The 17,483-nt window shown below is 55.2% G+C and overlaps 2 protein-coding genes across 10 annotated transcripts in view; both read right to left on the reverse strand.

Moving 5' to 3' along the window:
- The window catches only part of NKX6-3 (NK6 homeobox 3), a 966-nt gene extending 545 nt beyond the window's left edge, over positions 1-421 (reverse strand). Inside the window, 2 exon segments of the mRNA XM_025395116.1 lie at positions 262-364; positions 366-421. Coding sequence (XP_025250901.1) covers positions 262-364; positions 366-421 — 159 coding nt within the window.
- Positions 422-6,316: 5,895 nt separating this feature from the next.
- The window catches only part of ANK1 (ankyrin 1), a 251,009-nt gene continuing 239,842 nt past the window's right edge, over positions 6,317-17,483 (reverse strand). For 2 of the 9 annotated variants that reach the window (XM_025394450.1, XM_025394453.1), the window contains 3 exons: positions 16,742-16,825; positions 14,993-15,058; positions 6,317-8,873 (listed from right to left, as the gene is read on the reverse strand). In XM_025394450.1, coding sequence (XP_025250235.1) covers positions 8,847-8,873; positions 14,993-15,058; positions 16,742-16,825 — 177 coding nt within the window. In that variant the 3' untranslated portion in view covers positions 6,317-8,846. Of the gene's footprint in view, positions 8,874-14,537; positions 14,673-14,917; positions 15,059-16,741; positions 16,826-17,483 lie in introns of all 9 variants that reach the window. The other 7 variants (XM_025394454.1, XM_025394451.1, XM_025394452.1 and 4 more) reach the window with 6 other exon arrangements.

The raw sequence follows: 17,483 nt of genomic DNA on the forward strand, positions 1-17,483 counted from the left end.
CTCCTCCTCCTCCTCCTCCTCCTCCTCCTCCTCCTCCTCCTCCTCCTTTTCCTCTTCCTCTTCTTCCGCCTGGGTTCTAGGTGGAAGATGCGGAGTGCGGGGGTGGAAGGCTTAGCCCTGGTACTCATTGGAAGGTGCTTATGAGCAGTCCCTCCTCTGGGCTTCATAGACCCTCACCCTACTTCATAAATAATTGTTCCCCTGGTTAGAAAAGTAACGTTGGTCCATTCCTTGGGATAGTTGAAGAGTGCAGGAATGCACCCCAGAAGCAGAAAGACGTGTAGGGGAGCCTGCCTCTTCCCCCCAGCTCTCGCCCCAGGGCAGTTGAACGGCTGATGAGGAGGGCTTAGCGGGTGGGAGCTCGGAGGCCCCAGGGCCCTGAGCAAAGCCCAGACCCAGGTGCCAGCTGCCCGTGCTGCATCCTTAGGCCCGTCGCCGAGTCACTGAGCCAGCAGTTCCTGCACAGTTCCGAGCTTTCTTGAGCTTCGGTGCCCCGACTCAAAGTCCCAAGAGAGATCTAGCATCAAAATGGGGAAAGTTGCCCACAGACTCTGAGGCGGTAGAAACAGGTTTCCCCAGGTCTATTTAGGGGACATTTGGGGCCCCTGAGTGTGGAGTGGGAGAGCCTGGGTTCACCTTCCCTAGCCCTGGCATGGGCGACAAGGCTTCATGCCGCTGATAGCCCATCCGATCCTGCTTAGTAGGAGGAGGCGTTGTCTTCATCTTAAAGATTGGTAAACTGAGGTCAGCTCCTTTTGCTCCAGGCATCAAGCATGAATCTGGGCCAGAGGCTGCCGACAGTGCTTGGAATTTTTGGCCAAATACGGGGGGAGAGGGAAAGCCTGAGGCTGGAGTCCCCCCACATCTGGGGTTGAATCCCAGCTCTGCCAGCTCTCCCAGCTCTCTGAGCCAGGAGACACTGATCTTCATCTGCGAAATGGGTAATAATACCGTCTCCCCGGGTTGCTGAGATGATGAAATGAGGTGCCGCACATAAGGCTCTGAGAATGGGGCTCAGTGGATGATGGCCTTTTCCTGGCTATGGTTAATTACCACAGGCTCCAGGGTTAGGCAGGCACTGCCCAGACACCAGTACAGCTGTGCTCTGGGGGGCTGCGTTGTGTGGCCACCTCTCTCCAGCGAAGTGCCGTCCTGTCCAGCAGGCTCCTCCCTGCAGGGCAGGCGCCACCTCCCGCACAGACTTACCTTGACCTGTGATTCAGTCATGCCCAGGGAGTATGCCAGCCGCGCCCTCTCAGGGCCAGCCAAGTACTTGGTCTGCTCAAAGGTTTTCTCCAGGGCAAAGATCTGGTGCCCCGTGAAGGTGGGCCGGGTGTGCTTCTTCTTGTGTATGCTGTCACTTAGGGGATCTGGGGCTGGCAGGAGGAAGGAAGTGTGGGGTTAGTAGAGTAAGTGGGGACCCTGAGGCTAGGCACCACTGTCAGGGCAACAACCATGCCCGTCCTCTCCTTCCTGCAGAGGTTGCCAGGACACCAAGATTCCTTTCCCCTGAGCAGTATTCTTGATATTGGAGAACAGTGACTGTGACCTCTGCCCCGCCTGGGTGGACAGGGCTCCAAGCGGGCAGCTATCCTAGGGTAAGGGGACTGAGGGGCAGCAGAGCCTCATGCCTCTCTGTCTAAATTTCTCAATACTCACTGATGTTGCCTTCTCCTGAGGGGCAACAGGAGTTCCTTCTCTGTCCCAGGGATGTCCCTTCAGGTCACCCTTCTCCTATAATTAGGGACCGGGGCCTGTGAATTCCCTCCACCCCTGGCTTCTGCCAACTTCCTTGCTCTTGAGACCTTACTTCCCAGGTCTCCAGGAAACCAGGGAGGGGGAACCCCAAGCCCCAAGCTGCTACTTCCCCATGTCACCAGGCCTGGAAGTTATGTGGCTTAAACCACCCTGGAGAGCCTGGAACAGAGGCCAGAGGCCTTCAGCCTGGCCAGGGCAGCTGGCTTGAGAAGGAGTCGTGGAAAGTGGGCTCAGGGGAGTCAGAATTCCCATGTGTCAGGCCTCGTTCTGTGCAGTCTGACAGCTCAAGTTACAGGTGAGGAAACTGAGGCACAGAGAGAGGAAGGGCCCTCCTGAGAGATCATCTTCAAGTCTGTCTGCCTTTGCCTTCATTAGCCACTGACTTTCTTGGCTATGTCCCTGTGTGTGTACCTGCATTCAGGACTGAAGAGGTAGTGTGTGGGATGTGGACAGGGGAGGGGGAGATGGAGGGAAGAGAGAGCCAGCTGAGGCTTAAAGCACCCCCGAAACCAAGCCTAAAACAGGATATGAGAGAGGAGGCCTTCACCTCAAGGGGCACAGGGATGGGTGGCAGCCCATGGAGGGGTGGCTGTCAGGCAGTGTGACTGGCAAGGCAGAGTAGCAAATGGGGGGACAGATGTGCTTTTGGAGATTCCTAGGTTGGCCCCAAGCCCCTATTGGCGTGGGGGAGCCCAGAGATGAGACAGAAGTGGAGGCCCCTGCCTGACGTGGGCAGGGCTTCAGTGGCACAGGGAAGGTTCCAAAAACTCTCACCTCCCTGCCTCCCAGCGGAGCCTCACCTGCCCGGGCACGCCCTGCCACCTCCTCCAGTAACCCTGAATGGCATCACAGGCCCACCCTCTGAAAACCTTGGCTGAGGGATGGGTGGGCTGAGAAGAGGCCCCCTGCTTCCCCACAGCCAGGACCAAATTCAGCTGGGCTCAGCAGCAACTCCCGGAGACAGGCTACTTGGTGTGGCTGCTGTTGCTAGAAACCAGAGGATGTGGTGGGCATCAGTCCCCTGGCTCAAAGGCTGGACCTGGATGGGGTCAGGGTACGTTCTGTACCCCTGAGTGATGCCAGGGCTGTCTGGGAAGGTAAGCTGGGATGTCTTCCTCACAGGGTAGCATTTGCCTGCTTTGGGTGAAGAAGTGGATGCATGCACCCTGGGCTGCAGAAGCGAGCTGGGCTGCCTGCTGGACCCTGCAGGTGTGGGCTATGGGGCCTTCTCTAGATCTGGAACTGCCGGGGGCCCTAGGAGGGCAGCTAAGTGGGCAGCAGGTGAGGGGGGTGGCTCAGACACCTGTGTCCAAGCACTGCTGGATGGGAAGGAAGAGCGGGTGGAACTCAGCCTGCACTGAGCTGAGGCCACGAGTCCAGGGATTAATGGTGGCTGGGGGAGAAGGCAGTGGTGTGGGGTGCCCGGGAGGAGGCCCCTCCTCGTTCTCTGCCCCTCGGTGCGGGTAAGCGGCTGGGGAGGCCCCGTACTCACTGTTGCTGCACTGCCGACTGCCTCGCCAGTCCTGGCCGGTGTCCGCCCAGCAGTTCCGGGTCCGGGTGGGGTACTCGTTTCCAGCCTTGGAAAAATTTCCTACCTGGGGGCTGTAGTAGACCCCCTGCGAGCTGAGCCCCCCGAAGCCTGCCACGTGGGAGTAGCCGGAGAGGAGGCTGCTGTTCGGTGCAGCCACAGGCCTGCTCAGGATGTCCGTGATCCCGTGGGGGGTCCCCGCGGCCAGCTGGGGGCCCAGCCCCGGGGGGTTGAGCTTGTAGAAGGAGTTCTGCACTGAGTACTGGCACACAGGGGCCTTCATCTCCGGAAACTGAGCCAGCGGCGTGTTGTTCAGCAGGAAGGTCCCCTGCAGGTTGGACTCCATGATCTCCCAGTCAGGACGGGGAAGGCTTCTCCAGGCCCCTAAAACCCAAGAGCCCACACTCTAGCCCCAAATCTCATGGCAGGCCTGGAGGGTCAGGACCAACTCTGAGCCCCTGACTGCCTCCCACCTAAGGCCTCGGCCAGGCCCTGGCCCAGGCACCGGCACCCGGTCAGCTGCTCCGAAGTCAGGTGCTCGGGGCAGGTGGGAGGCCTCCCCAGGGCTCCTGGCCTCTCTCCTTGCCCTGGCTGGACTGGGTGGCCCCCTACGCCTCAGCTCAGACCCCCTTTCTGCCTCTGAGTCTGGGGACCCTACATGAGAAGTTTTAAGTTCAGAGAAGGAACATTTCCCTGATAAAGATACGGCCCATTAGAATACAGGCCCGAGACTGGCTGAGCCGCCGGAGCCGCGCCACCATTGGTCGGGGCACACACGGGCCTCACATTGGCTTTTCCTAGACAAATTGCACTTTGAAAGATTGACTGTAAAATCAGCCAGGGTGTGTGTGTGTGTGTGTGTGTGTGTGTGCGTGCGCGTGCGTGTGTGTGAGAAACACAGAGAGCGAATTAGCTCTAGAAGCCTTGCTCATCGCCAGAGGGTCCATCTGCTCCCCGCAAGTCTAGCATCTAGGAAAAGGTGAGTGTCTTGCGGGCCCCGGGAGGCTCCCAAGCAGCTGTTTCCCTGGGGGAGATGAGGCTGAACTCCGAGGCCACTGTCCAGAGCTGCGCCGGCCCCTTTATGTGCAGATGTCCAAGCTCCACAGAACACAGCCTCTTCCTTCCGTTCCTCATGGGGGGATGGGGTAAGTGGCTTAAGATTGGGTAAGTGTGGGGATGGGGTAAGAGGCTGCGTGGCATTGCTTTCTGGGGGATGCAAGTCCCTGTGGCTTGCTTGAGAGCCTAGGGTGGGAGCCTGCTGGGCAGAGGGCAGGGTGGGGCATGGGCAGCCCTGACAGTGCCGGGGTGTGCCTCCTCCAGCTGCAGGAGGCTGAAAAGAGGGCCACCCTGCGCACCTGTTTTTGCCTCCACCTCTAGTCGGCCTTCCCTGACCTCCCTATCAGAATCTCTTCCTCATTTGTGCCTCGGCTGGAGCAATGGCCATGCTCTGTCTGGTGTGGTGCCCAGGTTTGAAATCCCTGATGGCTGAGAGGGTGGTGGAGCCCCGTGCCAGGCACTCTGTCGGTGCTCAGTTAGTAGTTGATGCACGGGACTGGGCTGAATCACAGAGCATGCATATGCTTTTTTTTTTTCTTGAATAAATTTTTATAATGTACAAGGCTTTATTGAGGGAAACTCTCATTTTACAAACAGGGAAACCAAGGTATAGAGGAGTTGGAGCCCACGTTCCAGGTATATGGGTGATTTCTGGACTGGGCAGGATTCTTCCCTGCAGTTTTTCTCTAAAAATGGAAACTAGCATGCCACTGGCCTGAACATGTAAAATGCCAGGAAAGATTGTGACTGCCAGACAGACGGACTTCTGCTCATCTCTGTGCCTGGTGGCCCCAGAGCCCTTCCTGACCAGGCATGAGCTCTGCAGAGCTTGATCTCTCACTCCCCAGAGGCCGCCCTGGTAGGTGGGAGACGAGAGGCACTGCTTCACTGAGCTTCTCCTGGGTTTCCAGACCACCTTGGTTTTCAGTGGGGAGCAGAGGACCCCAGGGCTCAGGGCGAGCTTCCTTCTCACGCAGAAGCTGACCCTCTGTAGCAAAAGGATTTAGGTTATGCAAGAAAGACCTCACAAAGGGTGTGGAATGATTCTCTACAAATTTGGTTTAAAAGGAAAAGAGCTATGTCTTCGTCTGAGATGGCTTTGCCCCCAGGCTGAGTGCCACAGCCATCTGATAGACCTGGTTCTGGTTCTCGGCGTCACCATCCAATCCCACCCAGGCAACTGTGATTCTGAAACTGCATTTTGAAAAGCCCCCTGGGTGCTGCAGATGACCTGCTGCGATTGCCCACTGGCCTGGATGGCCTCTCCGATTCCAGGAGAGAGGCTTGGAGCGGGGTGGGACTGGGGTGCTCCAGGGGCCTTGGGATTGTGACTCCGTCACCCCCTCATGATGGGGAATTTATGTGGCAGGAAAGCCACAGCCAATGATTTGATTCTTAATTAATGCCAAGCCTGACAAAGGCATTGGTGTCTGGCACCCCTAGGATGAGAAACTGAAGAGACTTTAGCAACCACCTAATCCATTCTTCCATTAGACAGATGAGGAAACTGAGGTCAGCTTGGTGACCAGCCTTGTAGGAAGTGTTAGCGACTAGTTAGAAACAGGGCAATTTTTTCCCTACAGCAAGAAAAAGTTCTTGAACTTTGAATGGCATTGAGTACTGGGGCCAGATGCCTTCCTAGGGAACACTGGGGAGCACCCTCAGTGCATGCCAGCTGGGGGCCTGGCCAAGAATCTTGGTGAGTTGTGGTGCCCCCTCCCCCGACCCCCAGCTTCTCCCCATCCCATGGGAGCCATCAGGTGGAATAGAAATCTACTCTGCCACCTCTCTGGAGGCCTCTCCCAGGTCAGGGGTCCTGATTAAGGGATTGTCCAGGCTTCTGGGAGGACTGGGCATCGGCAGGCTCTCTGGGACCTGAGCCCCACCCATAGATTCCTTCACATCCCAACCCAGGCTTTAGGCTGGCCTCAGCACCCCTTACCCCCTAAAGACGAGCGGGAAGGAGAGATAGAGCCCTGTGCCATTAGTCCATTTCTTTATTAATTTTGACATTGGTTCGGCTGGTGTAGGGAGAATGGTCTATACATCAGAGTGGGGTAGGGGATTCTCTCCCATAACAGAGCATGTGGGAGAGTCAAGAAAAGATCCATTTTCATAACAATTAAAAAAATCAAGGTAATTTCAAAACTTCTAAAAAGCGTCTAATGTGCAGACTGCAGCATTCTCTAGGCATCGTGTGGAGACCCCAAACTCCTCCCCTAACGGCTCCTACTAGCAGCCGGAGCGTGCAGCCATGCCAGCCGGAGCAGAGGTGCCAAAGCGGAGCCTGGAGCCGCGGGGCCCGCGGGGGCGCTAAGGGGGCTACTGGGTTGGCTGCAGCGGCGACCTGGGAGAGGAAGGTGCAGGATCGAGGCGGGGGAGGCGAGCCCTGTGCCCAGCTTCCTTGGGCCGTCATCGAATCGGTCCCAGCCGCGCTGCGCGACCGCCCTGCCGTGGCCCCCGGGATGGGGGGAAGGATGGGGGCGCCTCTGCGCCCTGGAGGCCGGGCCGGGGTGGCCTCTGGCGGCGACGGCAGCCGTCCAGGCTCGCCCTGTAGCTCTTCAGAGGCAGCCTAGGGGAAACTGAGGCCCGGAGCTAGAGCTTCCTCTCCCTGCCCGCCCCTCTAAGGAAGCAAAAGCAGCCCCGCCCCCGGCAGACAAGGTGCCTCGGCCGCCCCGGGGCCTGCTCGGCCCTGGGTGCATGGGGCGGACTTGTGGGGGAGGCAGGGCCCCTCTCCGCTCACAGGCCCCGCGGCCAGGGGGCCTCTGACGTGGAGGGGGCTTCTGTGCTACTTGGAAGGTTTAAGGGTGTCCCAAGGACACTCCCGCAGAGCGGCGGGGCGGACGGGGCCAGGCCGTCCACACCGCGGCTCCGGGGTCGAGAGGAGCCAGCCCTGTCTCTCTCTCCTGGCCCTGGGGACGCCCGCCGCGAGGGCGGGCAGGGATTGTGCTGATTGGGGCCTCCCTGGGCCGGAGGCTCTAGTGGAACTTAAGGCTCCTCCCTGATGGCACCGAGGCGAGGAACTGCCAGCTGTCTGTCTCCTTTCTGCCCTGACCCAGAGCCTGGCCCCAGCCTCTTGGCGTCCAGGCTCTCTGCCACCAACTCTGCTACCACTGGTCATGCGATCCAGGGAGCTCCCTGGCTGGCCTCTCCAAGAGGCCACAGGGGCTGGGCAGAGGGGAGGCACCGAGGCAGACAGGGAACAGCCTCGAGCCTGGCACCTGCACCCAGGGCCCCCAGCCTGCAGGCTGCCTGGACTTAGAGCACCAAGTTCACTCTGGGAGACCTTGGGTGGTCCTGACTTCTAAGAACTGGCAGATACATTCACTAGCCCTACTCCTTTCCTTCCTCTTTCACTGAAAGGCAGGCCACAGCTCCTTCTCCTGAAGCCACAGAAGTCCTCAGGAGCTGTGCTGTCAGGCTCTGTACATACTGCTAAATGTTTCTATTGGTTTGCATAGTATTTATTGTTTTTCATATACACAAGGCTGATTACTGTACAGTTTACACTTTGAACACGGACTATGATATAGTGCTTGAAGATATAGAAAATCTCTTCTCTATGGACATGCTGGTGCAATCCTGGGTCAGCCACCCGCCCGTCCCCCGACTGAGAGAGGAGACCCTTTCAGATGGGGTCCTGGCTCCCTTTGAGCCCTACAGGTAAGCCTGGGAGTCCTCGCCTCAGATTCTTAAGTCCCTAACACAAGGAACCCCGAATGCACTCTCAAGGTAATGATTTTCCGTTGGAAGATGACTTGTACTGAAATTGGCAGAGAGAGAGAGAGAGACAACATAAAAAATTCCAGTTTATCCACAGCAGAGTCTATACAGCTTCAGAAGTCACAGTAAAATCTGTGTGTAGATTCAGTGGAGGCGAGTGGTGTGTGTGTGTGTGTGTGTGTGTGTGTGTGTGTGTCCTGAATGTCATGTAGAGCGATCTGGCAGGAGCGTCACCAGGGAGTGGAGGGGGTGTCACAAGTGGAATGGAGGTGTGTAGGTTGGGTTGGGGAGGGTGGGCAGATGAGGACATGGCTTAAGATTAAGGTGGCTAAACTGATTACATGCCTAGTTTTCTTTCTTTCTTTCTTTCTTTTCTTTCCAGGAAGCCCACATGGATTTCTGACAGATGAGGTCGGGAAAAAGTACCCTGTACGAAGTCAAAACAACTAAAAAAAAAACCCCAAAAACCAAAACCCATCCCCAGCCACAAAAAGCCCTCATTCACTTTTGCGTTCACACGCTCTCCCGCGCCTGTTTTCTATCCCTCTCTCTCCCCGCTTCTTGCTCCTTTTGTGTCCTGGTTCCGACAGATCAGCTGTCATTGCAAGAGGCAGGATTGAAGCCTGGAGGTCATGCGTCTACAGTCAGTCATTCATGCGAAGAGGGGACTAGCGGGAGTCCCTTACAGAGGTCATGCCGTCAGCCCAGAGGAACGTGTGCACCGCTGCGGTGGCCCTCAGGTCCAGCTCTCCTCCTGTGTGCATGGCAGAGTGTGTGGGGTTCAGGGGTTGGGTGTCGAGGTGTGATCCTGGGAGACACAAAGAGAGAAGGGGTCACTTAGAATGCAAAAGGGCAACGTCCAGCAAAAACCCTACACACAGAGTTTTGTGCTGGCAGCTCAGGCCGAATCTGACTCAGAAAAAACAGTCTCCCCAGGCAAGGCGACGTGCAGAGGGTGCTGCTCTTGCAGGCCCAACCTCCTGAGATGCTGCCCTCCTTCTCTTGCTCCTTATGCAGAGGCTGTTCCTCAGAGCCGCCACATAGGCCTCATGAATTCCTTCTGAGTGCTCGAGCGCTCCAGGATGCCTCTCTGTATGGGCCAAGGACAGCGCTGTGCTCCATGTCCTGGGAGAGGAGCAGAGGCCCCTGTGCCTATGTGGTCACCTGGGAAGACATCCCCCCAGCAGATCCTTGTACTTAGGAAGGGCCATTTTTCTTGAGCCAGGGCTTGTGCCAAGAAGGGGCTAGGTGAGGCTAGGTGACACCTTCACTTTCTCAGTTCAGCTCTGCCAACATGCACTGATGTCTGCCATGTGCCAGCCTTGGGGACCCAGGGATGGTGCGGACAGGCTCCCTGGCTTTGGGAGCTCATGCTTCAAGGGTGACAGCTCCCCTTCAGCTCCGGTCCACAGTTCTTCCTGACTGCTGCCTCTGGCTGCTCTCCCCATTCCCCTCAGATGGACAAGATCTCTGAAAAGCAGATGCATCCTCCTCTCCTCCTCCTGTATTGAGTCCTAGTCTGGAGAAGAGCAGATTTGCTGGAGGAGCTAAGCCTACATTCTTCAGCCTGGGATTCGAGGGGAGAAAACTCTCCTGTTCCCATGGGGCCTCCAGCCTCCAACCTGGGGTGAAAACTCCATGTTTTCAAGACCAGCCACTCATGTTCTATCTGCAGGGACCCTGGGACCACTGGGGAAAGGAGGATGCTTCAATAGGGAGAAGGTGACAATCTCTTGGGCAGGGCAGGAAGTGACACAGGGGGGCAGGAGCTCATCCCCAGGTGGTGCTATCCCCAGACATGGAGCTGTCTTGGGTTCTCCAGGTGAAGGTGTTGGGGAGGAGTGTTGGAAGGGAGCAGGGAGAACTCAGCTCTTGGGTGGTTCCCCAGGGATGGGAGGGTGGTGCCGGGTTCCTTGCCAGGGGCTGCTGTAGAACTGTAAAACCAGGAACTGCTGCCGCAGTGGGTGGACAGTGCTGTCACCGTAGGGGGAAGATGCTTTCATCACTGCCGGGCCATCACATCAGTCAGGCCTGACTGTCTCCTCTAAGCCTCTGAATATGCTCTACCCTCCTGTTCTCTGCCTTTGGTCACGCTTCTCCTGTCAAGGCTGCCTTCCACTCTCCTTTCTGCAGAGGTTCTGCCTGCCGCCCTCAACATTTCCACCCCACAAAACTTTCCTGATCCTTGGAGCAGACCCCTCTCCACTCTGGAAGCTCTCCCTTTTGTATTTTGTAAAAATACAAAAAAAAAAAAAAAAAGAGGCTGCCTTTTCTGATCGGGAGATGGCAGAGTCGAATGGGTAAGAACATGAACTCTGGAGCCAGACCACCTGGGTTCAAGTCCCGTGCTGCCTGACCTCAGTCAAGTGCTGTACCCGCTCTGTGACTCAGTTTTCTCTGCTATAAAATGAGGGCAGTAATAGGACCTACCCATTAGAGAGGTGTGATGTTTAAAAAAGCTAAGACACATAGGTACTTAGCATTGTATGAATGTGAACAATTACTTGGCTCTCTAGAAATGTTACCGTCTCTGTCTGTTTGTGCTTTTTGATGTCTGCATATTTCCCTGGTTGGATTAGAAACACCGAGGGCAAGAACAGCCTCCTGGTGCTCCCCACGGTGCCTGCCCCAAGGGGAAGCACTCCTCAAATAAGAGACCATCATGGAATGTGCGGCGTAGGAAAGATAGTCTAGGATCTCCCATCTACTTTACTGCCCAGACACTGAGCAGAAGAGAAAGGTCAGACCTCAGAGATCATGCTGGCATGACTGCCCATTTCATCCCTTGGTAAACTGAGACTCTGGAGGTGCAGTGGCAAGAACAGGGGTGGGATGAGGATCTAGGTCACCTCACTCTGCTCAGGACTCCTGCATTGTTCTGACCTCTTCTCCTGGGTCCCCTCACCTTTCAAAAGGTTAGAAAAGAGTCTCTTTCATTCTTTATTTTTATTTCATTTAGAGACAGAGTCTTGCTCTGTTGTCCAGGCTAGATTGCAGTGGTACAATCATAGCTCACTGCAGCCTTGAACTCCTGGGCTCAAGCGATCCTCCCACCTCAGCTTCCCCAGAGGCTGGAACTACAGGTGTATGCCACCATGGCCAGCTAATTTTTAAATTTTTTTTAGAGACAGGGTCCTACCACATTGCCCAGGCTCATCTCAAGTGGTCCTCCTGCCTCAGCCTCCCAAAGTGCTGAGATTACAGGCATGAGTCACTATGCCCGGCCCTAGACAGCCCTTTCACAAACATAAACTCAGCAACCATCATAACCATCCTACAAGGGAAATGCTGGCATTATTGCTATTTTATGGTTAAGGAACCTGAGGCTTAGGGAGATCATTTGACTTGCTCTGAGTCACACTACAGACAAGACCTGCAATTATTTGAGTCCCAGGGCATATATGTTCTTACTTACTCTCTTCACATCAGTGCTCACAGTTACCATTATTATTTTGAAACCTTTTTCTTGAAGTGTAACACATCGAAAGGGACTATTTTCATCCTCCCTTGAGGAGACTGAAGCTCAGGGCTTTTAAATGACTTAAGGCCATACAACCTGTAAGCAGGAGGAAGAGGCCTTAATTCTAGACACACAAGCTCCAGCTTTCACTCTTTGAAACAAATACAGCCCATTCTAGTCATTTGCAATAGCTCCGTTCTATAAATTAGTCACTGTTTGAGGCTACACACAGTGGCTCATGCCTGTAATCCCAGCGCTTTGGGAGGCTGAGGAGGGCGGGTTGCTTGAGGTGAGGAGCTCGAGACCAGCCTGGCCAACATGGTGAAATCCTGTCTCTACTAAAAATACAAAAATTAGCCAAGGGTGGTAGCACACGCCTGTAATCCCGGCTACTCAGGAGGCTGAGGCAGGAGGATTGCTTGAACCTGGGAGATGGAGGTTGCAGTGAGCCAAGATAGTGCCACTGCACTCCAGCCTGGGCAACAGAGCAAGACTCCCTCTCAAAATATAAATAAATAAACAAATAAGTCGCTGTGAACATGGAATTAGTGAATACTGAACCACTGCTCCTAAGGGAAATACAAGGTTAGGCTTCCGCGAGCCTCTGACCACAATATTTTGGTCAACTGATGAATACATAACTTTGTCTTAGGTGCGTTTCTGTTTCAAGACACCTTATGTAATATATAGGGTTGACTCATTAACACTGACTTCACCAGCACAGGCACTCTAACTCATCCCTGAGCAGAGCTTATCTGATGTCCGTTCTCTCCTTAAGGAACATCGCAGCCTTCTTGCGCTTCACACCAGATAGCGTTTCCCTCAGGGGCCATTCTAAACAATGAAACCAAAAATTCGAAAAATGTGGCACTACACAAGCTGTGAGGAGGACACTTATTTATAGTATGAAACACCGAGGCAGAGTGTGGCTTTGTCCATCCTCAGCTGGGACTGCACGTGTTGGGCGACTCAAACTTTTTGCCCCTGTGTGCATGCCCATGAATGAGCAAAAGCACGGTGAGTGTCAGCTTTGGGGCTACAGATAAATGTTAATGAGTAGGCGAATTCGCAAATGCCGAATCGGTGAATGATGAGGATCGACTGTACATGCTCGTCGGGGGTGGGGGCAGTAAATTAGAAAGCCTTCGGGCCCTCAACCGTCTTCTCTGTAGCCTTAGCCCTGGTTGGGAGGGTAGGGCATTTAATGCTGTCCCCTAACCCTCTGGGACTTCAGCAGGAGCTTTTCTCCGCCTCTCCCTTGCCACTGCTCTCGCCCCTCCTCGCCCTCTTCCCCCGCCGCCACTGTCACACTTGTCCCTGTGCCTGTCACTGACAGAGGGCAAAGTGCTGTCCCAGAGCCGGGCTGCTCCGTGTTTCTGACACCCACGCTAGTGTGGTCTGGTCCTTAATCACCTGGGGTGGGGGCTTCAGCCACACTGCTGATCATTTACAGCAAATTAAAATGAAATTCAAGTCTCCCTCCTTCCCCCTAGCCTGGCTTTTGGGCTGCCTCTCTCCCGCTCAGGAGCATCCATAGAACCTGAGCCAAACAGAAATCTAAAGCCACAGCTGCCACTGCTACCATAAGAAAAACAAGTCAGAAGAGTGTACTCTTCCTTTCCGTTTGCTGCTTTTAAACATTATTTGCATCTTTGGGTTCTTTCCAGGACCCAACAGCAGCTACTCAGAGTCTTCTAAACCAGCAGCCTAGTGGGACCCCTGGCTGTGCAGGGGTTAACACGGTGACCTCCTTAAGCTGCTGAGATGTCAGGTCTAATTTTATCCTATAACTGGATCTGCCAGTCCTCTTTTTTGCCCAAGTGCTGAGATATATCGGGAAGCCCAGAGTCAGCACTTTTGGTGGCTCAGGAGGCAGTGGGCCCTGATTTTTGCCAAAAGCGGAAAGCCAGATCCTCCTTGCTGCTCGGCCCCAGAGTCAGGCCCCGGGGTGTGAATGGTAACGACCCGGTTAGTGCTGCACTGGGGCCACCATGCCCCCTCACCTCCTGCTGACTCCCACCCCGAGGTATCCTGTACTGAGCTGCCCCGAGCTGGGCAGCATGAAGGGCCTCGGGGCAGCTCAGTACAGGATGCCCCAGGGAGGATGGAGATCAGAGCCGGCCACTGAAGCCCCCAGCACCGCACGCACCTGCTGGAGACGGTCGCGATCGTGCAGCGTCTTCATGTCCCTCCCTCATGGCACGGCACGGCACGGCACGCCCCCGCTCCGTGGCCACACTACCCCGTGCTCACACACATGCACCATGGCCCAGGCCCCAACCCTGACGGTCTCCTGACTTGCAGAAAGCATGTCGTCCACCCCTTAGGCCTGTCAGCTCAGCCCTTTCCTAGAAAGCAAGGGAGCAACATGTTTCACAAAACACCAAGGAGAAGCTAAGCCTTGGCCAGGTCAGAACTGTAGCTGGGCTCCAGGTTCAAGAGACAGTCCAGTCCTCAGTCTTGGAGCTCTTATGTTGAAACATCACAGCCCAGACAGACTCTCCTGTCCTCTCCAGTGCCCTGTCCACCACCTTCTAGACCCCCATTGCTTGGTTTCCAAGATAATATTACCACTTAGATTTACAGAGTGCTTTTACTCTTCAAAGAGCATTTTTTTCTTTCTGGCTTTTTGTTTTTTTTTTTGAGATGGGGTCTTGCTCTGTTGCCTAGGCTGGTCTTGAACTCCTGGCCTCAAGCAATCCTCTCGCCCCGACCTCACAAAATGCTGGGATTACAGATATGAGCCACTGTGCCCGGCCCAAAAGGCATTCTTACAAAACCGTGCGGTCCCTGTTAAGTGGATGTTATTAACTCTGTTTCCTTGATGAGGAAGCTGGGGCTCAGAGTCGCTGTTAGTAGGGCTGGGAAGCGAGAATCTCTGCCTCGAGACATAGCCGCAAGTTGTTTGTCCCACATCATGCTGGGGTGGCTGGGAGGGGATCGGGTGAGACAGGGAGCAGCCACTCCACCAAAGAACAGGCCATGCAGAGGGGATGAAAAGGGCTGTGTTACCTCCCGAGAGGCTACTCCAAGGAGAGCGGCTCGGGGTCACTGTTTCCCCCTTTTCAGGCTGGCCCGCTTCACTATCTGCGCCCCTTTCCTGCCCTCTATCAGGTCCGGTTGTAGGCCACTCCCTCTCAGCTCCACCTGCAGACAGCAGCAGAGACAGAAAGCAGGATAGATGGCAAAGATGGGCAGAACACAGGCAGAAAATTGAAAGGAGGCTACACGGAGGCAGCAGACACACTGCCCACAGGGGAGAAGGGAGACTGGAGGGAGAGCTCATGAAGAGGTGAGTGGAGGGAGGTGTCACGCAGATAGCCCGGCAAGATGGGCAGAGCGAGGCGGCAGTGATGGCGCTGGGTCCCCCAGGGCCGCGGGAGCCTCAGTACCTTGGCATGTTTCATAAAGGAATCAATATCGACCTCCAGCTCACTGGGATCCTCCAGGGGCCCCGTGACAGTCACCTCCTCGTGCTCCTGGGCAGCGTCGGCGCTGGACGAGTCTATCTGCCGAACCACCTTGCGAATGATCTGGGAGAGGAAGGGAAGGAGGAAAGGGCTGGTCAGGCCGGGCACGGGGGCTCATGTCTGTAATCCCAGCACTTTGGGAGGCTGATGGGCAGATCATCTGAGGTCAGGAGCTTGAAACCTGCCTGGCCAACATGGTGAAACCCTGTCTCTACTAAAAAGACAAAAATTAGCCGGGTGCGGTGGCAGGCACCTGTAATCCCAGCTACTCAGGAGTCTGTGGCAGGAAAATCACTTGAACCTGGTGGGTGGAGGTTGCAGTGAGCTTAGACCACACCACTGCACTCCAGCCTGGTCGACAGAGCAACACTCTGTATAAAAAAAAACAAAAACAAAAACAAAAAACGCTGGTCAAGCCCTCAAGAGCTGGTCCCAGGAATGAGCTCCGAGTGGGGGAGGTAGCCTTTGTCCTAGGAGCCCCTCCTTGAGAGGCCAAGAAGAGGGACAGCCTTTGCCCCATCGCTTTACGGAAAACCCTCTGCCAGACAGCCCTGAAGGGGCCTTGGCAGTGCCATTCCATGACCAAGGTGTGACTGGGTGTGGCCTCCCCCTTGAGCCCACAGCCTTCTGTTTTGCTTTTTGGTATGGATGGAAGTTTGCGCTCTTCCCCATTCTACTCCCAGGCGCCTAAGGGCAGAGGGCATCTCTTTTTCACCCACCCACTCCCGTATTCACCTGTCCAAATATTCAAACCCTTTACTCTGTACCTGCCATGTGGTCTGAGTGGGAGATGAAACATCAGCCAGACACGGTCCCTGCCTGCAAGCAGCTCACAGTGCAGGAGGAAAGACAGACGCACAAGCAGCCTCGCTCCAGGGTGATGCGAGCTGCCCCCCAGCAGAAGCACATTCGAGACCCTGCCTTGGCTCCTCCTCTCTTTTACCCATAGCTAGCACCGTGCCCCATACTTGACAGGCAAGATCATGTCTCTGAATTAATATCTGCTACCAATCCAATGCGTTTTCACTTCCTTTAAATTATTTAATTATGGTGACGTGGTCTCACTCTGTCACCCAGGCTGGAGCTGGAGTACAGTGGCTCAATCAAAGCTTATGCAGCCTTGAACTGCTGGGTTTAAGTGATCCTCCTGCCTCAGCTTCCTGAATAGCTGTGACTACAGGCATGCGCCACCATGCCTGGCTAACTTTGTGTGTGTGTGTGTGTATTTCTTTCTTCCTTTTTAAAAAATTTTTTAGAGATGAAGTCTTGCCATATTGCCCAGGCTGATCTAAATGCCTGGGCTCAAGTGATCCTCCTGCCTTGGCCTCCCAAAGTGCTGGGATCACAGGTGTTCGCCGACACACCTGCCCACATCCATTTTATTTAAGGAGGCCCATGGTAGGCCTGGGATGCTTAAACTGCTTGTTTAACAGCTGTTTTCAGGGTTAGGTATCATGGGACTAGGTCTGGGATATTTCCTTGGGGCCGGCCCTTCTGGAAGGGAGCAGCAGAAGCTATTCAGGTTGACTCAGACAAAGCAGTTGTGAGGACACCGTGTCTGGACTGCAGATGACCAAAGCTCCCAGCTCCTGGGCCCTCCATCCCTCCTGGGTGCGGGGGCAGCCAGCCTGGCCGTGCTCACCTGCTGTGAGGGCAGCAGGGAGAAGCTGCTGGCTTCTACCGCCTTTTAGCTTCTAGCCCACCTGCCTGTCCCCAGCACAGAGGGGAACAACACTCTACACCCACCTTCTTGGTGACAATGTTGCCCTGCTCATCCGTGAACTGCTCCTCTGTCACCTGCTCCCCTGGAATATTCTGAAACTCATTCCCCTGGAATTAGAGAAGAGGAGAAAATGCAAGATTGGTGAGTGGGAGTCTGGGAGGAAGAGTGGAGGAAGAGGAAATGAAACAGCAGCAGCCAAAATAGCCATGGCCCAATAACTCCCCCAGCAGGAAACTCTGGCTCAGCATGCAGCGGGAGCCACGCCAGGGCTCCCAGGGCGTGGGCGACGCCCCTGAGGGTCTGGGAGGCCTGAAGATGAACAGCCCAAGCTTGCAATTGTGCACTCGGCCCTCACAACACCCCCTGGGAACCGGCAAAATGGGGGCAATTATGCAAGTCTGACGGAGGAGGCCCTGAGAGAGGAAGTGAGGCACCTGTTTCCTATTTTTACAGCACTTTGCAATATAGAAAAGCCCTTCAACAGGCAGCATCATCCAGAATGTGACTTGCCCGAAATCCCAGAGCCAGTTGGTGACAGAAACAGTCCGGGTGCAATCCCATGGTGGCAAATGCCTGCAATCCCAGCACTTTGGGAGGCCAAGGCCAGAGGACCACTTGAGTCCAGGAGTTCAAGACCAACCTGGGCAACATAGTGAGCCCCCGTCTCTACAGAAAAATTTTTAAAAATAGCCAGGCATGGTGGTGTGTGCCTGTAGTCCTAGCTACTCAGAAGGCTGAGGTGGGAGGATCACTCGAGCCCAGGAA

This window comes from Theropithecus gelada, chromosome 8, assembly GCF_003255815.1.
Source record: "Theropithecus gelada isolate Dixy chromosome 8, Tgel_1.0, whole genome shotgun sequence".
Lineage (NCBI taxonomy): Eukaryota > Metazoa > Chordata > Mammalia > Primates > Cercopithecidae > Theropithecus > Theropithecus gelada.